The 24,274-nt window shown below is 39.5% G+C and overlaps 1 protein-coding gene across 2 annotated transcripts in view; it reads left to right on the plus strand.

Moving 5' to 3' along the window:
• The window catches only part of SOS2 (son of sevenless homolog 2 (Drosophila)), a 113,200-nt gene that overhangs the window by 25,171 nt on the left and 63,755 nt on the right, over nt 1–24,274 (plus strand). For both annotated transcript variants that reach the window (XM_011956908.1, XM_011956909.1), the window contains exons 2-5: nt 1,758–1,883; nt 6,976–7,107; nt 8,200–8,364; nt 20,463–20,666. In XM_011956908.1, the coding sequence (XP_011812298.1) occupies nt 1,758–1,883; nt 6,976–7,107; nt 8,200–8,364; nt 20,463–20,666 (627 nt within the window). The remainder of the gene's footprint in view (nt 1–1,757; nt 1,884–6,975; nt 7,108–8,199; nt 8,365–20,462; nt 20,667–24,274) is intronic.

The raw sequence follows: 24,274 nt of genomic DNA on the forward strand, positions 1-24,274 counted from the left end.
TGGTCTCGATCTCCTGACCTTGTGATCCGCGCGTCTCGGCCTCCCAAAGTGCTGGGATTACAGGCTTTAGCCACTGCGCCCGGCCAAGAGTTGGGTCTTTTAAAGATTAATAACATTGATAAACCTCTGAGATGTTGATCAAGAAAAGAACCAACACACAAAAACTAATATTAGGAATGAAAGAAGGGATTTTACTATAAATCCTATAGACTTATAAAATATGAGGCTATAATGCACAATTTTATGCTATTTTTTTTTGAGATCGAGTCACTGAGGCTGGAGTGCACTAGTGCGATCTCTGCTCACTGCAACCTCTGCCTCCCAGGTTCAAGCAATTCTCCTGCCTTAGCCTCCTGAGTAACTGGGATTGCAGGCATGCGCCACCACACCCAGCTAATTTTGTATTTTTAGTTTCACCATGTTGGCCAGGCTGGTCTCAAACTCCTGACCTCAGGTGATCTGTCTGCCTCAGCCTCCCAATGTGCTGGGATTACAGGCGTTAGCCACTGTGTCTATGCTAATTTTTTTAAACTCTCATTTTGTTCAGACATGGATCCCTTAGGAAATGGCAAAGTCTAAATCATAGGCTAATCATTTTTTGGCAATGGTCGGTTTAGTGGTGGGCATGTGATCTGATGTTAGGAAGAATTCTATGGTAAATTTTGAGACTTCAAATGAAATGGTTAACTTCAGTGCTGTGTTCTTTGTGGGGAGGGTTTTAAATTACTTTTGCTTAACTATGAGGCTATTCAAGTTATCTATTTTTGTGTTAGTGCTTCTGATATGCTTCTGATTTCATGGCACAAAAATTTAAAACAGGCTGGGTGTGGTGGCTCATGCATATAATCCCAGTACTTTGGGAGGCTGAGGTGGGAGGATCACTTGAGCCCAGGAGTTCAAGTCTCACCATGGTGAGACTTCATCTCTACAAAAAGTTTTAAAAATTAGCCAGGTTATGGTGGCACACACCTGTAGTGCCAGCTACTTGGGAGGCTGAGGTGGGAAGGTCACTTGAGCCCAGGTATGCAGTGAGCCTGGGTGACAGAGTGAGACCCCCGTCTCAAAAAAAGAAAAAAGAAAGCAATACTTTTTTATTATTTCTTTCAACAAATATTTATAGGACACCTACTGTATGCTAGGTACTATTATTTACCATATTTCTTATATCCAGTCAGACAGTATTATTTTTTAGGACAAAAATTTAGAAACAAAAACAGCTCATTCCTGGAAGGATGCAGCTGCTTAATATAAAGAAAAGAAAAAAGAAAAGAAAAGAAAAAACGGTAGGGGGCTCAGCATAGCTGGTGGTGGCAATGCTCTTGTGAAAGCTGAGTAGCGCGTATTTCACAGAGCACCTCTATAATTTGTAAAGGAGTATGGTTTTTCAGAGGTACCTTTATTACTGGGATTCATGATCTGCATGGACTTCAAGTAGGTTTGTTGACTTCAAGGTATCCACAATTCCTCTGAAATTGTATCGAGTAGTTTATGTGTATATGCTTTTTGGTGATAGAGAAGAGAGGGTTCAATGACTTCCCATAGATTTTTCAAAGGGTCCAAAAATATTTAAGAACCACTGCTCTGTGGGTTAAGAAAAGTTTACAGAGACCAACAAATAGTTTTTTTCTTCATTTTGTGTTTTATGTCTGTTTTGAGTAACCATTATAGTAAAATATTAATTATGTATAAGATTCTCTTTGACTTTTGTTCAATTTATATTATTTTGCCATTACTTTAACTGATAACTTTTTTTAAAGGTTCAGGAACAAGTGCATCCCACTCTCTCAGCTAATGAAGAGTCTCTCTATTATATTGAAGAGCTGATTTTTCAGCTGCTTAATAAATTATGCATGGCCCAGCCAAGGACTGTTCAAGATGTAGAGGTAAAAATTATTTTGTCATTTCAAGAAGCCATTCAACCACTTGTATGAATTAATTTTTGTATCTGTATCATTCTAAATTATTGTGGAAACTAAAACCATTGACATTATGTATGAGATATATGGTCAGTTTGTTTTTGACAAAAACATCAAGGCAGTTCATTGAGGAAAGGCAAATTTTTCAGTAAAAAAAGTCTTAGAACAACTGGGTACATTTATGAGGGGAAATAACCTTGAAACCTATCTCATGCCGTAGACAAAAATTAATTCAAAATGGATCATGGCCTTAGACAACATCTAAACTACAAGGTTTCTAGAAGAAAATTCTGGAAAATATCTTCATAATCTGGGGTTAGGCACATGTTTTTTAGAGAGGATTCAAAACATAGTCCTTTATATTTAATAATAAGGCCAGGTGCGGTGGCTCACGCCTGTAATCCCAGTACTTTGGGTGACTGGGACAGGAGAATTGCTCGAGCTCAGGAGTTTGATACCAGCCTGGGCAATATAGGGAGACCCTGTCTCTACAAAAAGTTTGACAATTAGCCAGGCCTAATGGCATGTGTCCGTAATTCCAGCTACTCAGAGGCTGAGGCAGAGGATTGCTTGAGCCCAGTAAATCAAGGCTGCAGTGAGCCATGATCATACTACTGCACTCTAGCTAGGGTGAGAGAGGGAAACTGTCTCAAAAAAACAAAACAAAGAAGAAAATAGATGAGAAATTAAAAAGATGTCATCATAGACTAGTGGAAAATGTAGAGCTTGAATCCAGACTATATTAAAAACTACTGCAAATCAATAATGAAAAAGACACTTTTCTCCCCTAAAGGAGCAAAAGTCTTAAACAGAAACATGTAAAAGAAGATTTACTAATATTCAGTAAGCACATGAAAAGGTGCTGAAGCTCGTAAGTGATCAGGGAAATAGAAATTAAAACCACGGTGAGATACTGTTTCCTACCCACTAAAAAGGATAAAATTAAAGACTGATTACACCAAATGTTGGTGAGAATGTAGAGCAGCTAGCTCTTTCTTTTCTTTTCCTCCTTTCCTTTCCTTTTTTCTTTTTCTTTTTTTTTTTTTTTTGAGACAGGATCTCGCTCTGTCACCCATGCTGGAGTACAGTGGCACAATTACATCACAGCTCACTGCAGCCTCAACCTCCTGGGCTTAGGTGATCCTCCCTTCTCAGCCTTCTGAGTGGCTGGGATTACAGGTGTGGGCCACCATACCCAGCTACTTTTAAATATTTTTGTAGAGATGAGTTTCCCTATGTTGCGTACGCTGATCTCAAACTCCTGGGCTCAAGTGATCCTACCACCATGGCCTCCCAAAGTGCTGGAATTACAGGTGTGAACCATTGACCCCAGCCTCAGCTCTGTCGCCCAGGCTGGAGTGCAGTGGTGTGATCTCGGCTCACTGCAAGCTCTACCTCCGGGGTTCATGCCGTTCTCCCCCCTCAGCCTCCCTAGTAGCTGGGACTACAGGCGCCTGCCACCGCACCTGGCTAATTTTTTTGTATTTTTAGTAGAGACAGGGTTTTACCATGGTCTTGATCTCCTAACCTCGTGATCCACCTGCCTTGGCCTCCCAAAGTGCTGGAATTACAGGCGTGAGCCACTGCACCCGGCCTAACTATAACTCTTAAACATTGCTAGTGGGAATATGAAATGGTATAATCATTTTGGAAAACTGTCAGTTTCTTGTAAGTTAAATATATATCTAGCATATGACCCAGTAGTTCTGTTCCTATTTGACCCTAGAGAACGAAAATATATTCACAAAGAGACCCATACATGAGTGCTAAAGTGGTTTAATTCATAATAACCAAGAGTTGGAAACAAATCAAATTTCTGTCAACAAGAAAATGGATAAATAAATGTGGCAGATTCATAAAATGGAATACTAGTCAGTAGTAAAATTTTAAAAATGAACTATCGATATGAGCAATAATATAGCTGCCCTTCATAAACATTATATAGAGCAAAAAAGCCAGACCCAAATGAGTACATATGTATAATTTCATATGTATATGAAATTTAGAAACAGCTAAAGCCAATTGAGGTGGAAATCAGAATGGTAGTTGCCTATGAGGGTTGGAGATCAGGATTATAAAAATGTTCTCAATGAGACCAGGCATGGTGGTTCATGCCTGTAATCCCAGCACTTTGGGAGGCTAAGGTGGGTGGATCACTTGAAGTCAGGAGTTTGAGACCAGCCTGGCCAACATTGTGAAACCCCATCTCTACCAATATTACAAAAATTAGCCCATATGGTGGTGCACACCTGTAGTCCCAGCTACTCCGGAGGCTGAGGCACAAGAATCACTCAACCCAGGAGTTGGAGGCTGCAGTGAGCCGAGATCTTGGTGCCACTACACTCTAGCCTGGGTGACAGAGTGAGACCGTCTCAAAGAAAATGAAAAAAAAAAAAAAAAAATGTTCTCTGTGTCAGTTGAGATAATGGTTACACAGACATAAGCATTTCTAAAACTCAACAAATTGTACATTTTAAGATCTGTGTATTGTACTGCATGTAAGTATTACCTCAGTAAAAGATTAGTGTAAATTTTGAGGACATTTGCTCATTGATTTAAAAAAAATGTATATGTATGTATGTGTATATATACATATCTCTCTGAAAAACTATGTTTAAATTAGTGCTAAAATACTTGTTTTGCCTTGGTTACATGGAAGTATTTTTGGATTTTTAGCAATATCTGTTAGGGAGAGTTTTACTTCTTTTGTATAAAAGCACCCTGTGCACATAAAATTAATATTAATATAATTTGTATTCTTTTTCTCCTGCTAAAAACAAAACAAATGTCTAACAGTACAGCTATCAAAAATTATTTTTGTTTTTATTTTTTGAGATGGAGTCCTACTCTGTCACCCGGGTTGGAGTACAGTGGTGTGATCTTGGCTCATTGCCACCTCAGCCACCCAGGTTCAGGCAATTCTCCTGCCTCAGCCTCCCAAGTAGCTGGGACTACAAGTGTGTACCGCAGGCTAATTTTCGTATTTTCAAAAATTACTTTTATACTATACTGTTTACATTTCCTTTTTTTTTTTTTTTTTTTGGAAAATTTTTTTCTGTAAGCAACAACTTTCTTTTTGTGAAGCGGCATGATCATAGCTCACTGTAGCCTTGAACTCCTGGGTCCAAGTGATCCTCCTGCCTCAGCCTCCCCAGTAGGTGGGACTACAGGCACGTGTCACTGCGCCCAGCTAATTTTTATTTTTGGTTTTGTAAAGACTGGGCCTTGCTGTGTTGCCCAGGCTGATCTTGAACTCCTGGCCTTCAGTGATCCTCCCTCCTTAGCCTTCCAAAGTGCTGGGATTACGGGTGTTAGCCACCGTGCCCAGCTATAACAAATTTCAGTATAAAGGGAAATCTTAATTTGTAGCAATTGAGCTATTAAGATTTTCCAGGATTCTTGGAATTAAAGCATTTTTCCCCCTGTTCTCTGCTGCCAGTTGTTTGAATTTTCTTGTGTTTTGTTTTAATAGACAGGGTCTTGCTCTATCACTCAGACTATGGTGTAGTGACAGGATCATAGCTCACTGTAGCCTTGAACTCCTGGGATCAAGCAGTTCTCCTGCCTCAGTGCATGCAACCATGCCTGGCTAATTTTAAAATTTTTTTGTAGAGACAGGGTCTCCCTACTTGCACAGGCTGGTTTCATACTCCTGGCCTCAAGGGATCCTCCCACCTTGACCTCCCAAAGTGCTGAGACTTAGAGTCATGGGCCACCATGCCCAGCCTCTGCTACTAGTTTTGAACATGAAATAAATACACTGAAAGCATACTTTTCAATAGCTAAATTTGCTAAAATCTGAGACTATAATTGTGAATATAGGAAACCCTGCTAAATTAGAATTTAATTCAGATCTCAGTAGTTCTTTTTCATGCCAGTGGCTCACTAATTTAAATTAAAATTAGATGAACTGCCTAGGTGCAGTGGCTCACACCTATAATCCCAGCACTTTGGAAAGTTGAGGCAGACACAATCACTTGAGCCCAGGAATTTGAGACCAGCCTGGGCAACATGGCAAAACTCTGTCTCTACAAAAAATAGAAAAATTAGCCAAGAGTAGTGGTAGGTGCTTGTAGTCCCATCTACTTGGGTTGCTGAGGTGGGAGGATCGTTGGAGCCTGGGAGATGGAGGTTGCAGTGAGCTGAGCCGCCCCTGCACTTGCACTTCAGCCAGAAGTGAGAAAAAGTAAGACCCTATCTCCAAAAAAGATGAACCACAAAGGCTAGGATTGTTTTTGTCAAGGTATGTATTTTCATAAGCCGTTCTGAGCTCTCTAACTCACTTCGTCTTCCAAGAGATACATGATCTCTTTTATTTGAAGCTCTAAGATTAGCGAAAGCAGAGTGGCTGTATACTAATGATTAAAAATGAATGAACAATTTTTGTTCTGCCAGGTAAATAGTTTTAACTCTAGAAACCTAATTTAAAATCACTAATACACTATTTCATGTTTTCTTAATCTTTCTTATATATCCTATGTATTGTTTTTTCATTTTTCCAGTTCACCTTAATTATGTTTAAAGCTTTCTTTTTGAATTTTGCCTTTTTGTTTTATCCATGAAAATTATGTGGAAAAATTTTGATAGTCCTGTTGACCTTTTTTTTTTCTTTTCCAGTTGGGGTCTCTCTCTCACCCAGGCTGGAGTGTAGTCGCATGATCTCGGCTCGCTGCAATCTCCACCTCCTGGGTTCAAGCGATCCTCCCACCTCAGCTTCCCAAGTAGCTGGGACTACAGGCATGCACCACCATGCCAGGCTAATTTTTGTCATTTTTAATAGAGATGGGGTTTCATCATGTTGCCTGGCTGGTCTCAAACTCCTGAGCTCAAGTGATCCACCTGCCTCAGCCTCCCAAAGTGTTGGGATTACAGGCATGAGCCACTGTGCCTGGCCTGACCTTTTTTTAAACCAAAAAATGTATTTATTACAGGAATCAGAATGTATTATGTCACTATTATCTGCTAGCATTAAGAATAGTGATTAAGTTGAATTTTGTATGAATTTCCTATTTACAAACACTTTTATTAATACTACAATGGTTCTGCTATGATTGAACAGGAGCGAGTTCAGAAGACCTTTCCTCACCCAATTGATAAATGGGCCATTGCTGATGCACAATCTGCTATAGAAAAACGAAAACGAAGAAATCCTCTTTTACTGCCTGTGGACAAAATCCATCCTTCGTTGAAGGTAACAAAAGATTAAACATTGGTTGGGGGTTGTTCTTTATAACAAATAATATTTTATTTCTATATTTATAAAGCATTAATGTAGCACGGTCTGTGTTAGTGTGTATATGTGCGCTTGCATGTGTATACTTGTACATACGTGTCATATAAATATGTATACAAAATAATTATACTCTGGTGAAATTTGCTTTTCAAACAATATTAAAATTATTAATAGTGGTAATGCATCAGTATTATTTTGTGGCATCTTTTTTTTTTTTTTTTTTTTTATAGAGACAGGGTCTTGCTGTGTTGCCAAGGCTGGTCTCAAACTCCTGGGTTCAAGTGATCCACCTGCTTTGGCCTCCCAAAGTGGTAGGATAAGAGTCATGAGCCATCATGCCTGGCCCATTGTGGCATCTTCCAATGACTGCTACTCTGACTGATTCCTATGTAGTAGGCCATGATTCTCAGCCGTTTGTTGATTAAGAAAGTGCATAATGTCAGAAGCTACTATGAGTTCAGAGCAGAACTGTTTTTAAGATTAATTTGTGTTATTACAGATTATTTTTTACATACTGGAAAAGTGGGCTAGGACCTAGTTTGCCTACTAGATGCATATTAGTGCATAGGGCAAAATATGCTTGATATATATGGATTTTAAGAGTTTTGTAGCAAATTCAAGCACCCCGTCCCCCTGCGCACTCCCCCACCACACATGCACACACACTTCCTCTCCTCCCCTCAGTAGAAACTACTGTAATTAGGGGATACTGGTTTTAAAACAGGGTCCTTGAAGATAGCAGATATTTTGATATTTGTCAGATGAGTTTTGGTTAATGTATTAGGAGGCTTTTAGTGGAGTGCAACCCAAGATTTCTATATTAAGATCAACTGTTGTTGTTTGATAAAAGGCAGAGTTGTTAGATTAGATGTCTCTTAAAAGAAAAAAAGCCCCCAATTCAGGGACCAGAGATTCATTTTATAAACTACATTTAGACATGTAGTTAATAGAAAGTTTTTTTATAAGCAAGGATGTTAATTAGAAATTTTTTAAGTGTTTAATACTTGACAGTGCTACATTTTGCAATTAAATTATTTATTCTTTTCACAGGAAGTGTTAGGGTACAAAGTGGACTACCATGTGTCCCTATATATTGTGGCTGTACTAGAATATATCTCAGCTGATATTTTAAAATTGGCTGGTAATTATGTTTTTAATATCCGGCATTATGAAATATCTCAGCAGGACATAAAAGTGTCAATGTGTGCGGATAAGGTAAGTGTTACAAGGTATTTAAACTTAACTTGAATAGCAACTATACTCATTTCTGCCTCAATCTTTTTGTATACATTATTAGATAAGTAATTTTTATACTTGCTAGTACTGGAAGAGAGAAAAATCCTGCCTTTACAGAGTAACCATGATATTTCCAGGTTTTTAAGCATATGGCAGGGTGGGGATCTCTTTTTTTGGTCAAGAATCTTTTACTTACAAGAAAAAAACATCCAAGGCCTCAAACCAATTTAAGTAGTTTGAGTTTTATATTTTCAGAAAGAGAATATATAGAGTTCTACTCAGGTACTTTAAGTGTAAGTAATTTTGAAGACCCTACTTTGGTTTCACAGCTTAGCTTAGTGAGGCACAGGGAGAGAGAAAATTAGGCTGCAATGCTGAAGTTACTCCCCTCTGATCATTTTTTTGTTTTTATATCTTTCTTCTTTCCTGGCTGTAAGCTACTTGCGGGCAGAAATTGAGTCTTTCATATTATTCTGTACTCCTTTTCTCACCTTCTTATTTTTCTTCCTGTTTATTTATTTATTTGAGACAAGGTCTCACTTTGTCACCCAGGCTGGAGTACAGTGGCACAATCTCAGCTCACTGCAACCTTTGCATCCCTGGCTCAAGAGATCCTCCTGTCTCAGCCTCTCGAGTAGTTAGGACCACAGGCATGCATCACCACATCCAGCTGTTTTTGTGTTTTTTTGGAGAGATAGGGTTTCACCATGTTTCCCAGGCTGGTCTTGAACTCCTGAGTTCAAGTGCCTGCCTCGGCCTCCCAAAGTGTTAGGATTATACGCATGAGCCACTGCACCCACTGAAGCTATAACACTGAATAAGATTGCAATCCTTGTATTAGAAGGTATTTATTTTACTGCAAAATAAAAATAAACAGATAATTACAGAACAACATGATTAAAACTATTATACTATTAAGTCCAAGGTACAGTGGAGAAAGTAATGAACTCTAGCATGAGTGAGGCCAGAAAGACTACAAAGAAAATGCCTAAATGAAGCTCTCTCAGGGTGAACAACCTCCAGGACCTAGCACATGTCAGTGGTTCTCGCCCTTGACTGCGCATCAGAATTAATAGAAAGCTTTTAAAGAATGCTGATGCCTGCATATCACCCCCAGAGATTTAATTGGCTTGGATTGGATCTCCAAACCTCAGTGTTCTTTGAAAGCATTCCAGGTAATTCTGATGTGCAGTTATAATGACTGAGACCCATTGTACGATTCCATAATTTCAAAAATGACTTTTCACTTACATCGTGGTAGCAATTCCTTGTTATCTCTATTTTGACTTCTAAAATTATGGCTACTTCTTTTTTTTTTAACTTTGAAAATATCTTAGACTTATAGAAAAGTTGAAAGTATAACAAAAAGTACACCCTTGCTACTTGAACCATATGAGAGTAAGTTGCCAACATAGTGTGTCCTATAAACAAGAACATTCTGCTATATTACCACAGTATGACTGACAGTCAAAATCCAGGAAATGAATACATTTGATACATTATACCATCTAACTTTCAAACATCATTCAAGTCTTGTCACATATCCTAATGATCTTTTTACCAAAATCATTCATTCCAGAAGCATATATTGTTTATGTGTCATGTATTTTTATCCTCTTCAGTCTGGAATAATTCCTCATTCTTCCCTTACCTTTTTTTTTTTTTTTTTTTTAAACATGACAAAGCAGGCCAGGCATGGTGGATCACACCTGTAATCCCAGCACTTTGGGAGGCTGAGGCAGGCAGGTCACTTAAGGTCGAGTTCAAACCAGCCTAGTCAACGTGGTAAAACCCCGTCTCTACTAAAAATACAAAAAAAGTTGCTGGGCATGGTGGCACATGCCTGTAATCATACTTACTCAGGAGGCTGAGTCACGAGAATCATTTGAACCCAGGAGGCAGAGTTTGCAGTGAGCTGAGATTGGGCCGCTGCACTCCAGCCTGGGCGACAAAGCAAGACACTGTTTCAAAAAAAAAAAAGATAGTAAAGTTGACTTTATTCAAGGGAGGCCATGGCAATAGGCACAGGGACCACTGCAGTGTAATTCCATGGTTGGGGAGAGAGACATTAGAATCAACTCTCCTCCCTTAAGTTTTATAACCTTTACACTTTTGAGGGTTACAGGTCAGTTATTGTGTAGAATGTCCTTCAATTTAGATTTTCTCTGTTGTTTTCTATTGGTTAGAATCAGGTAATGGTCTTCTTTGGCAGGAATATAGAAATTGTGCTGTGTTCTTCTCATTGCATTTTCTCAGATGGCACACAGGCACATGATTTTGTTGTGTCTCATTAGTGGTGGTGATGTTGACTGATTACTTGATTAGGGAGTTATCTGCCAGGCTTCTCATCTGTGAAGTTACTCTTTTCCCTTTTGTAATTAATAAATGAACATTTTGTGGAGTATTTTGAAACTGTGTATCTTATTCTTCATCACACTCAAATTTGTTTATCTTCATATGGACTAATGAATTATTATTTTATTCAATGGGTCGTAATCTGTTACTTCATTATTCAGATGTTGCAGGCCAGGCACCATGGCTCATGCCTATAATCCCAGCACTTTGGGAGGCCGAGACAGGTGGATCGCTTGAGCTCAGGAGTTTGAGACCAGCCTGGGCAACATGTCTCTACAAATAAAAAAAATTAGCCAGGCGTGTGCTTGTAAATATAGTCCTAGCTATTTGGGAGGTTGAGGTGGGAGAATCACTGGAGCTTGGGAGATTGAGGCTACATGAAGCCGAGGTCACGCCACTGCACTCTGTCTCAAAAAAAAAGTTTCAGTTTTTCCAGATTTGGTTATTAGGAGCCCTAGCTTGGTTTTTCTGTTCCTGTCATTATTTGAGCACTTTCTTTTCTTTTCTCCTTTCTATTTATTAATTTATTAAATTATAAATTGACAAATTATAGTTGTATATATTTATGGAGTACAAGGTAAGGTTATGATCACGAAGACAATGTAGAATAATTAAATCAAGTTAATTAACATTTATTCAAATACTTATTTTTTGTGATGAGAACATTTGAAATTTACTCTTAGCTAGTAGAATGATGGTTATAAGGCTAGGAAGGGTAGATGGAGTGGGAGAAATGGGGATGGTTAATGGGTACAAAAATATTGTTAGAATGAATGAGATCTAGTATTTGATATCTCAACAGGGTGACTACAGTCAACGATAATTTATGGTATATTTTACAACAATTAAAAGAGTATAATTGGATTGTTTGTAGCACAAAGAAAGGATAAATGCTTGAGGTGATGGAGACTCCATTTTATTCTGATGTATGCATTATATGCCTGCATTTACCCCATAAATATATACACTTACTATGTACCCACAAAACTTTCTTTTGAAAATTGAAATGACAAAAAAATTTACTTTTTGCAATTTTGAAATGTAAATACATTATTATTTACTATATTCACCATACTGTGCGATAAATCTTACAAAAAAGACCCGATTCCTCCTAATTGAGGTTTTGTCCCCCTACCCTGCAGCCTCTGATAGAACCACATTCTATTCTGCTTCTATGAGTTTGTTCTAGATTCCACATGTAAGTGAAAACACATGTGCATTTTTTGTTGTTTGTTTTTTGTTTTTTTGTTTTTTGTTTTTCTTTTTTGTGATGGAGTCTCGCTCTGTTGCCCAGGTTGGAGTGCAGTGGCATGATCTCAGCTCACTGCAACCTCTGCCCCCCAGGTTCAAGCGATTCTCCTGCCTCAGCCTCCCAGGTAGCTGGGAGTACAGGTGCCCGCCACCACGCCTGGCTAATTTTTGTGTTTTTAGTAGACGGGGTTTCACTATGTTGGTCAGGCTGATCTCGAACTTCTGACCTCGTGATCTGCCCGCCTCAGCCTCCCAAAGTCCTGGGATTAAAGGCGTGAGCCCCCACACCCAGCTTGTTTGTTTTTGAGAGCTTGAGTCTCCCTCTGTCACCCAGGCTCACTGCAGCCTCAAACCCCTGGGCTCAGGTAATCCTCCTGCCTCAGCCTCACAAGTAGCTAGAGCTATAGGCACCTGCCACCATGCCCAGCTAATTTCTAAATTTTTGTAGGAATAGGGTCTTGCTATGTTGCCCAGGCCGGTCTGGAACTCCTGGCTTCAAGTGATTTTCTTGCCTCAACCTCCTAAGACACTGGGATTACAGATGTGGGCCACTGCACCAGGCCATAAACTATTTTTTTGAATAAGTCATTCCTTTATTTGAAGCATTTTTCTGTATCCTAAATCTTCACCTTTTGAGAGTTTTAAAAAATCATGTGGCAGAATTTCCAGATCCCCTTGTTATATTGCTTTTAGACTGATTTCTAAAACTGAAGACAATAGTCCAGATTTGGTCTGACCAACAGAGTATATTGAAATGCACTTACGTATCCTTTATTCTATATGCTATTCTTTAATAATTTCAGCATTAATATTTTGGCACTATGTTACTCTGTGTACTTATTGAGTCTGCAGATTTCTAAACTCCCGGGGACTGTTCCACATGAAGTACCATTTTGTTATGTCTTTGATTTCTCCAACTTGTGCTGTTGATTTTTTGTTGTTATTGTAAGAATGAACGTGAATTTATCCCTAGAAAATTTCATACTGTTATTGAGGCTATGTTCCAGCATATGTAGACATTTTAAAAATTGAATTTTCATTCAGCATTTTAGGTACTCTACCCAGGTTTTTGTAATGTGTACAAATTTGATAAACCTTGAATTAAAATTATTTAGTAAAAATGTTGAAAAGGCCAGGTGTCTTTGAATCTGGGAGGCGGAAGTTGCAGTGAGCCGAGATCGCGCCACTGCACTCCAGCCTGGGTGACAGAGCGAGTCTCCATTTTATTTTATTTATTTATTTTTTGTTGAGACAGAGTCTTGCTCTGTCACCAAGGATGGAGTGCAGTGGCATGATCTCAGCGCACTGCAACCTCCGCCTCCCAGTTTCAAGTGATTCTTCTGCCTCAGCCTCTCAAGTAGCTGGGATAACAGGTGCCTGCCGCCATGCCTGGCTAATGTTTTTGTATTTTTAGTAGAGACGGGATTTTACCATGTTGGACAGGCCAGTCTCAAACTTCTGACCTCAGGTGATCCACCTGCTTCAGCCTCCCAAAATGCTGGGATTACAAGTGTAAGCCCCTGCATCCAGCCAATACTCTATCTTAAAAAATATAATATAAATCTATATATATAGAAAAGGATTATATAAGAAATGAGATTTCTAGCATATGTTATTAGTGGCATTCTTCTAGGTTAAAAGTTACCACTTTTCTTCATTATTACCTTTTATTAGCTATTATTTCACATTTTGTTTAATTCATGGGTCAACAAACTTTGCCTATAAAGGCCCACAGGATAAACATTTTAGGCTTTGTGCGCCATACATCTTTCTTGCATCTACTCATCTCTGCCCTTGTAGCATGAAAGCAGCCATAAATGAATTAGCGTGGGCTGTGTTCCAGCAAAACTTTATTTACAAAAACAGTCTGTGGGCTGGATTTGGCTGGTAGTTTGCTAGTCATTGTTTCAGACATTCCTGTCATGATCCCCTACTTGTCACAAGAGACTGTCATATGCTTAGCTAAAATCCAGATGACTTGGCCGGGCGTGGTGGCTCACGCCTGTAATCCTAGCACTTTGGGAGACCAAGACTGGCAGATTGTCTGAGCTCAGGAATTCGAGACCAGCCTGGGCAACATGGTGAAACCCCATCTCTACTGTAATACAAAAAATCAACCAGACGTGGTGGTGGTTGCCTGTAATCCCAGCTACTCAGGAGGCTGAGGCACAAGAATTGCTTGAACCTGGGAGGCTGAGGTTGCAGTGAGCTGAGTGCCACTGCTCTCCAGCCTGGGTAACAAAGTGAAACTGTGTCTCAAAAAAAAAAAAAAAAAAGAAAAAAAAAAATTCCAGATGACTTGATTTGTGGGTCTAGTTATGTAACCGTAAGTAATGAGATTGTATGACATGATGTGATCTTAGTATATCCAAACTGATTTCTAGAGATCACTAGTTCAAGAGCTCACAAATCATCTGTTTAATAAATTATTTGAATACATGGTTTCTAGGGGTATCTTTAATGTGCCAGACGGAGAACTTGAGAACAAACCCTGTTTCTTTACGTTTAAAAATAAAAGCAACATTTGACTGTATGAGGTATTCTAGCATATCAAAGATTGCTGAGAATTAGATGATCATACGAAAGAACCATAGAATTTAAGTTCTAGTATATATGTCATTATTAAGGAAAATAGTATTTAAACTGGAAAAGTTGAACATATAAATGCTTAAGAAGGAAATTGATGTGTAGGAAAGGTAAAGGCCAGGCACAGTGCTTCACGCTTGTAATCCCAGCACTTTAGGAGGCTGAGGCAGGAGGATATATTGAGCCCAGGAGTTTGAGACCAGCCTGGGCAGCATAGCAAGACTTCATCTCTACAAAAAAATTTAGAAAAAGAAACAAAGAAAGAAAGGTGAGACACCCTGGAGAATATAGCAAGACCTTATCTCTACTAAAAATAAAAAAAAAAATTAGCTGGGCGTGGTGGTGCATCCAACTACTTGGAAGGCTGAGGTGGGAGGATTGCTTGAGCCTGAGAAATTGAGGCTGTAGTGAGCTATTATTGTGCCATTGGGCAATAGAGGACAAAAAAAAAAAAAAAAAAAGAGAGAGAGAATAAGAGGTCACAAAGCTGCTCTGAAGAAGCTTAGTTTACCAGATCTAGATGTACTAGCAGTTGAGTTCTGTATTTTCTTTTTAACCTATTGAATTATCCTTTTTTTTTTTCTGAAACAAACTCTCGCTCTCTCGACCAGGCTGGAGTATAATGGAGTGATCTTGGCTCACTGCAACATCCGCCTCCTGGGTTCAAGCAATTCTCCTGCCTCAGTCTCCTGAGTAGCTGGGATTACAGGCACCTGCCACCACGCCTGGCTAATTTTTGTATTTTTAATAAAGACAGAGTTTTGCTGTGTTGGCCAGGCTGGTCTCGAACTCCTGACCTCAAATGATCTGCCTGCCTTGGCCTCCCAAAGTGCTGGGATTACAGACGTGAGCCACGCCTGGCCTTTTTTTTTTTTGTTTTTTTAAGACAGAGTCTTGCTGTGTTGCCCAGGCTGGAGTGTAGTGTACAATCTCTGCCCACTGCAACCTCTGCCTCCCGTGTTCAAGTGATTCTCCCATCTCAGCCTCCTGAGTAGCTGGGATTACAGGCGCATGCCACCATGCCTGGCTAATTTTTTGTACTTTTAGTAGAGACAGGGTTTCGCCATGTTGGGCAGGCTGGTCTCAAACTCCTGACCTCAGGTGATCCATCCACCTTGGCCTCTAAAGTTCTGGGATTAGAGGCGTGAGCCACCCATACCTGGCCAGAAAAATCTGAAGCTACCAGGAGTGGGGTATGAATATATTTTCTCTTTCATGGTAGTATTACTCCATCTGTTTCAAGAGCTAGCTCTTGCTCTCTCTCTCTCTTTTTTTTTTTTTTTTTTTTTTGGTGACAAGGACTCACCTAAGCTGGAGTGCGGTGGTGTAAACATGGCTCACTGCAGCCTCAACCTCCAGGGCTCAAGTGATCCTCCTGCCTTAGCTTCCTTTGTAACTGGGACCACAGGCTTGAACCAACACCATGCCTGGCTATGTTTAAAATTTTTTTGTAGAGGCTGGGTCTCTCTTTGTTACCCAGGCTGGTCTTGAATTCCTGGGCTCAACCAGTCCTCCCACTTCAATTTCCCAAAGTATTGGGATTGCAGATGTGAACCACTGCATCTAGCCTGACTCTACTTTATTGTTCATGCTATAAACATGACCAAAAAATGCTTTACATGTCTAATAGTTTATAAATACACATAGTACATGTATGCTCTTTAAACAGTTATCTTTTGTGTATTCACTGTGTGTCAGGTGCTTTGGATTTTAAGACGAAAGCACTGTGTTTTATCTTTAGATGGTTACTATTTAGTAGGGGAAAAGATAGAACAGAAATTTTAATACAGTTGGCCCTCTGTATTCATGAGTTCTGTATCCATGGATTCAACCAGCCACAGAGAAAAAATACTCAGGAAAAAGAAATTCCACAAAATTCCAAAAAAAGCAAAACTTGAATTTGCTATGAGTGCTACATTTAATCTATGTGAATGAAGTGACATGTAGGCATTGTATTAGATATTACAAGTAATCTAGAGATGATTTAAGTAGACAAGAGGATGTGTGTAGGTTATATGCAAATAGTATGTGATCTTATATAAGGCACTCGAGTATCTGAGGATTGTGGGGCTATGGGGTGGGTACTGGAACCAATCCCCTACAGACACCAAGGGATGACTTTATACATTATGTGCTTCTACAGGAAAGATAGAAAGTTGCTAATCAAGGGCTAATGCTAGTGGAAGAGATTCTGGTAGGGAGTCAGGGAGAGTTTGGAAAAGCTATCCAAAAAAATTATATTTGAGCTAAGTGGTGAAAAAATGGGTAGAGATTGGTTAGGTGAATAAATGAGAGCTGGGAGGGAAGGGGAAGTAAGAGAAGACATTCTAGACAGAGGGAAATAGAGGGAACTGACCAGATGTAGGGGATATTTCTTAGTTAGAGTCAACAGGATTTGGGAACTGTATGGATACAGGAGAGAAGTTGGAAAAGTGGTAAGTCTAAGGTGATGGACAAGTTTTCCAGTTATGAAGACCAAGTAGGTGATGCTGTTTAATTAGTGATTCTGAGAGTGTACACATACAGGTTTTTTAAGACAGGCAGATATCTAGCGAGCCTTAGGTAACATTTGTCTAGGATCTGGAGAGATGCTGAGGCTACAGATAAACACTTAGGAGTCATTATCATCTAGATAGTAATTGGAAATCATTTAAGGGAATGAGCTCACTCTGAGGAATGATATACCATTCTGTCAGTGTAGCAGACGTTTCAGACTGGTGACCTTCTAGTGAATAGGGTCTCCAGGTTTGTTTTTTAAATTTTTGAATTATTTGCCATCTATTTATATTTACAGATGTAAAAGTTTTACATAAAAATGTAAATCCCAGACTTTTCATGAAAAAAGAAAATCAGAATGTCTAACAGAAAATCTGGCACTGAGCGACACACTTCCTCTTTAGGTGCGTGCACCTTCCGGTTTGCCATAATTCCCACTGCTTCTTGTATATTATAATGTTACTTGCCTGACCCCTGTAGCATTTAAATTCAGGAACTTTGGTATTATGTGACCAAAAGAGTTTTAAGAATGGAAACGTGGAATGGGTGGTAGAGAAGGTAAGTCATAGAGAAGGAGGCCCCACTGACAGAATGGTGTATCAGAAGCCAAGAAGAGAAAAATTGTTTGGGGGGGGGTTTATATGTGTTTTTTTCTTATTTAGAGATAGGATCTCATTCTGTTACTCAGGCTGGAATGTGGTGGTACGATCTTAGCTCACTGCAGCTTCGAATTCCTGGGCTCAAGTGATTCACTTCAGCCTTCAGAGTAACTAGGACCTCAGGTGTCTACCACCATGCCTGGTTATTATTTTTTTTTACTTTTGGTAAAGGCAGGATCTTGCTGAATTGGCCAGGCTGGTCTTGAATGCCTGGCCTCAAGTGATCCTCCTGCCTCGGCCTCCCAAAGTGCTGAGATTGTAAGCATGAGCCACCATGCCTCACCCTGAGAGTTAAGAGTTTTAAGAATTAGAGAATGGTCAGCTGTGTCAAAAACTAGAGAAAACAAGTAGGAAGACTAAAACACACCATTAAATTTGACACTAGATCAATAGTGAGAGCAGTTTTAATATAGTAACGGGCTTGCTAAGTGAATGGGAGCAAGAAGTTATAGCTAGCAAGTATGGCCTACTCTAAAAGGGTCTCTGGTGGGGAAGAGAAGAGGGTGGTAGCTCTTCTGTGTGTTTTTATGTCTCATGCCTGCCTTTATTTTGCATGTCTGTTTGAAATCAGATTTCATCACCAAATTCCCTGTGTAGCCTGACTGGTTTCTTTAAAGTTAAAAGTGGCTGGGAAGGGGGGATGATGGTCTTCAATGACAGGAAGGTGGATTGCATGAAGTAAGCATTGGGGAAGGGAGGGATTTGAGAGTGTCACAGAACATGAGATTAGGAAGGTGGGTGGGAGTTAAATTATGAATGGCCTTTATCCTAAAGAAGTTAGGATTTTATGTAGAAGGCAGTGAAATCCAGTATCATTTTTATGTATCATTTATTTTTAGTAACATGATTTTAAAACTGGGGTTGGGAAGACTTGTGGCAGGCAGATCAAATTATGAAACTTGTATATCCTTGTAAGAGATGGTGATTGTTTAGTAGAGTAATCTAAAGCCTGCAGTAAGATGGAGAGAGCTGACCAGATTTAAAAGATGCTTATAAGATATTTCTGAGTTAGATTCAAAAAGATTAGGAGGGCAGAGTTCATGTTTACTTTATTAGCGTATTTTACCAACATGTGATACAGTTTATGGTGATCAGTAGATGTTTTTCAGAATGAACGAATGAATATCTATTACTGTGTTGTCAGAATTTCCTCTCATCCCTTTGAAGTTTTTTTACTTTGAAGTTTCCTTTTCAGGGTATACCTTTTAGCTGAACTCTGAGTACTTTTCAATCAGTTTTAAATATATAATTAACTAGGTCTAATCATTTTTTTAAAAGAAACTATTATTAATTTTTAAATGTATGGTCACAGCCAGGCACGGTGGCTCACACCTGTAATCCCAGCACTTTGGGAAGCTGAGGCGGGTGGATCACTTGAAGTCAGGAGTTCAAGACAGCCTGGCCAAGAAGCCCCGTCTCTATTAAAAATAGAAAAAAAAATTAGCCAGGCATGGTGGCGTGCACCAGTAATCCCAGCTACTCAGGAGGCTGAGGCAGGAGAATCGCTTGAACTTGGGAGGCAGAGGTTGCAGTGAGCCGAGATCACACCACTGCACTCCAGCCTGGGTGACAGAGACTCTGTCTCACACACACACACACAAAAAGTACAGTCATCTTTCTGTTTCTGTTGATTTACAGCTAGTTCTTGCCTGTTGGTTGACCTGAGTCTGTGGTAGCATCTTTACTATTTCTGAAAGAAGTGGTCGCTACTACAATTTAAGCATCTGTGGGATGTTTGGGTTTAGCAAATGAACGTAATAGCAGTGGTCATTGTAGTAAATGTGCATCAGAAATGCATCGCACTGATCTATCATGTGCCTCTACCATAGTAGCATTTCACTTTTCTCCTTTTAACCCTACTTAAATATATACTATCATCCTTATACTATGGCAAGGAACTACTATGTTGAATACCTACCATTTGCTAGACATAGTAGTATGCATTTTATATACATTACCGCAGTGAATTATTCTTATCAGTTACATTTTACACATAAGGAATATGACTTTCAAAAGAATAAATGTGTTCATAATCATAGTCAAGTAGTGGCTGAACTGGGATTTTTGGTTCAGATTATTGTTCCCCAAAAACAGGCTTTTTTTTTTTTTTTGCTATTGTGTGTGTGTGTGTGTATTATAGCACACATATATACACATACATATGCATATGTATTAGTACATATTTCACCATTAGTTCATATCTCCAGAAATATTTATTTTGCCATATTTGATTTTATTTGAACATTTCCCACCTTCAGTTTTCCTTTTATTCTAGGTTTTCTCATATAAATTTACTTATAATACACACAACTCTTATTGTTTAATAATGTTGTGTGTGTGTATGTGTATGTGTGTGTGAGATGGAGTCTTGCTCTGTCACCCAGACTAGAGTGCAGTGGCGTGATCATGACTCACTGCAGTTTTGACCTCCCAGGCTCAAGCAATCCTCCTGCCTCAGCCTCCCAAGTAGCTGGGATTAAAGCGCCCACCATGACGCCTGGCTAATTTTTTGTATTTTTGGTTAAGACAGGGTTTCACCATGTCCGCTAGGCTGGCCTGGAACTCCTGACCTCAAGTGATCCTCCTGCCTTGACCTCCCAAAATCCCAGGGAGCTGAGATTACAGCTCCCTGCCCTGTTTAATAACGTATAGATTTCAAGTACTTTGAGGCAGTTTTTATAAAAATAAAGAAAATAAAACAAATCAACATTATTGATTTCTGTTTCTCAGGTTTTGATGGACATGTTTGATCAGGATGATATAGGTTTGGTTTCTCTCTGTGAAGATGAACCTAGTTCTTCCGGTGAATTAAACTACTATGACCTTGTCAGAACTGAAATCGCAGAAGAAAGACAGTATCTACGGGAATTAAATATGATCATAAAAGTGTTTCGAGAAGCCTTTCTTTCTGATAGAAAGCTGTTTAAACCTTCTGTAAGTACCTTTTTGGGTTTGAAATTCTGTGTACCCCAAAAAAACCAGCTTAAAATCATAAATAGTCACTTTTTTTTTTTTTGAGACAGAGTCTTGTTCTGTCGCCCAGACTGGAGTGCAGTGGTATGATCTCAGCTCGCGCCACTGCAGCCTCCGCCTCCCGGGTTCAAGCGATTTCTGCCTTAGCCTCCTAAGTAGCTGGGATTAGAGGCATGCACCACCACACCCGGCTAATGTTTTTATATTTTTAGTAGAGATCGTGTTTCTCCATGTTGGCCAGGTTGGTCTCAAACTGCTGAACTCAAGTGATCCACCTGCCTTGGCCTCCCAAAGTGCTGGGATTACAGGCATGAGCCACTGCACCCAGCCCATAAATAGTAATTTTAATTACTTTATGAGTACATAAAATATACTTTTATGTATTTGTGGGCTTTATAAACATGTGAATTGTTATATAATAGGTACAGTGACAATGAAAATTAGGCACAAAATTAGAAAGATATTTATACTGGGGTGAAATCATTTTCCTCTATGCGATACCTGATATTTAGAGTCATTCATTTGGAGTTGGTGAAAAAGATGTATGGTCTAGGAAAGAAAGACGTCTGCGTTTTTCTGTCTTTTGGTAAGTACCTTAAGGCAGTAGTTTAAAGTTTTAGTTTGAAGCTCAGAATATATGGGGTTAAAAAAAATAAAGTTTTAACAGTGGAACTTTTAAAAATAAAAGTTTATGCAGAATGCCATGTTTAACAAGCAAAAAAGGTTTTTTTCTTTCTTTATCACATGATTTATTTTTCCATGTCTGTGTGTTTGGCCCACACTTTAAAAATAGTCTTGGCCAGGTGCAGTGGCTCGTGCCTGTAATTCCAGCTGTTTTGGGAACCTGAGGCAGGAGGATTGCTTGAGAACAAGAATTTGAGACCAGCCTGGGTAACAGAGCAAGACCCAGTCTCTACAAAAAAATTTAAAACTTACCTGGGCATGGTGGCACATGCCTGTAGTCCCAGCTGCTGGGGAAGCTGAAGTGAGAGGTTTGCTTGAGCCAGGAATTCGAGACTTCAGTGAGCCATGATCATACCACTGCACTCCAGCCTGGGCAACAGAGTAAGACCTCAGCTCAAAAAAAGATACTTAGCCTTTGTCTTCTTTGTCTTGTACCTCCTAACTTCCTCCACAAAATAACTATAATGTGAGTAAATAAGAGTGAACTCAGACACAGGTGGCTGAGTATTTACAGTTAGGAACTGATTTAGCTTTTCTTTTTCTTTTCCAAAAGGATGAGTTTAAATGATAATTGAAAGTGTTTTAGTTGGCCATTATGTTTTTTCTTTTGGATATATGTTTAGTTTAACAATGTTTGTAATAATTCCCACCGGGAGTACTATCGTAAGTAGTCAGAACATTACGTTTTTCAAAGTACTGTTCTATTTTATTTGACCCTTATAACAATCCTGAGGGATAGATTGGGCAGATATTATCATATCTACTTTATTTGTAAGGAGATTGACCTTATTATTATTTTTTTAAATATAGTTAGAGGTCTCGCTATGTTGTTCAGGCTGGTCTTGAACTCCTGGGCTTAAGCAATCTTCGTCCTCAGCCCCGCAAAGTGCTAAGATTACAGGCTTGAGCCACTGTGCCCAGCTGGAAATTAACATCTTAATCAAGTTAGTTATAGAGTTTGATCTTGAATGTGGCTTTTTTCTACCACGTTATAATTGGATTTTGTCTCTAGTGGTATGAAGAATAAAAACCTAATAAATGCTGGCAGCTAATGTTATCTTTGTCTTTGCTGTGTCCCATCCGTTTTCATTCCTCAGGAATTAATTTTTATGGATCTCTTTTCACTGGATTAGTGCTGATATGACAGAAAATGTCTATTTTAATACTAAAGGGTCAGATGGAAGAGAGAACCCTTTTTCTCTCTATCTCTGTATCTATTATAATTTTTTTAGCATTAAGTAAAATATAAACTTTTGAGGTAAAGACTATCTAAAATCAGAGCATAGTACTCTACAAATGTGAAAGGAGTGAATGACTTAAAAATGATCTAAAGTTACTCCTTTTGCCCCGCGTCCTGTGTTTTCAAAAAGCTCGCATTTCTGGAAGGCCTAATATGTGCCAGGAGCATTTAACAGAAATCATCTAATTTAACCCTAAGAACCTTACGGGCTGGGTATCATCAGACCAAATGTGTGACGATGGGCAAATTACTTAACTGCTCTATGCCTCTGTTTCCTCATTTGTAAAATAAGGATGATGATAATACCTATCTAATAAGGATATTAGGTTATTACATTTCAAGTGCTTAGAAGAGTGCCTAGAATATAATGTGCCCAAGAAATGTTAGCCGTTATTATTGTCCTTTTCATTCCTAATCCAAGGTCATTCATCTGACATGTTGTAAAGGGAAAAGCAGTTTTTCTTCTCTAATCTTTTTTTTTTTTTGAGATGGAGTCTTGCTCTGTTGTGCAGGCTGGAGTGCAGTGGTGCAATCCTGGCTCACTGCAACTTCTGCCTCCCGGGTTCAAGCGATTCTCCTGCCTCAGCCTCCCGAGTAGCTGAGATTACAGATCTGCGCCACCACGCCTGGCTAATTTTTGTACTTTTGGTAGAAACGGGGTCTTACCATATTGGCTAGGCTGGTCTCAAAATCCTGACCTCAGATGATCCGCCTCCCTTGGCCTCCCAAAGTTCTGGGATTACAGGCATGACCCACCCCGCCTGACCTCCTCTCTAATGTTCACACTCAACACCGAACACTTCTGCAACAAGATACGTGATGATTTTTTTCCCCATACACCAGAGTAATTCTCCTGCGGACACCAACTAGGTGTCCTGTAATTCAGCTCAATTTTGACATTATTTACCTAGAAATAGTGTCAGATCTCACAGATTAAGGACTCAGTCCCAACATGACTGTCTCCTACTTCAGGCGCCAGTTGAAAGTTCCAGGTTGTGAACTGTGCTCCAGACTGATCATTTATAAATTGGAGTTCCCTTGACCCACTCCTTGGGTTCCATTAATTTGGTGGAACAGCTCACAGAAATCAGGGGAACACATTTACCTGTTTATTATGAAGGATTTTAAAAGGATACACATGAAGAGATGGACAGGACAAGGTATGGGGGCACAGAGTTTCCAAGCCCTCTCTGGGCAAGCCTCCTAGCACCTCCACAAGGTCAGCAACCAGGAAGCTCATCAAGAGTTTTTACGAAGCTTGATCTCTAGCCTCTTGCCCCTGCTTTTTTTTTTTTTTTGAGACAGGGTCTGGCTGTGTTGCCCAGGCTTAAGTGCAGTGGCACCATCTTGGCTTGCCATAACTTCTGCTTCCTGGGCTCAAGCGATCCTCCAGCTTCAGCCTCCTGAGTAGCTGGGACTACAGGCACACACCACCCCACCTGACTAATTTTTTATTTTTTGTAGAGACGGGGTTTTGCCATGTTTCCCAGGGTCTTTCCCCAACTTTTTATAGGTCAGTGGGTGGGGCTGAAAGTTGCAACCCTCTGATCCTTTTTCTTTTTTTCATGAGTCAGTTTGGTTTCAAGTAACCCTTCAATCCTCTAATCATCTGGTCTTTTTGGTGACTGGCCCTATCCTGAAATTA

This window comes from Colobus angolensis, unplaced genomic scaffold (assembly GCF_000951035.1).
Source record: "Colobus angolensis palliatus isolate OR3802 unplaced genomic scaffold, Cang.pa_1.0 Scaffold428, whole genome shotgun sequence".
Lineage (NCBI taxonomy): Eukaryota > Metazoa > Chordata > Mammalia > Primates > Cercopithecidae > Colobus > Colobus angolensis.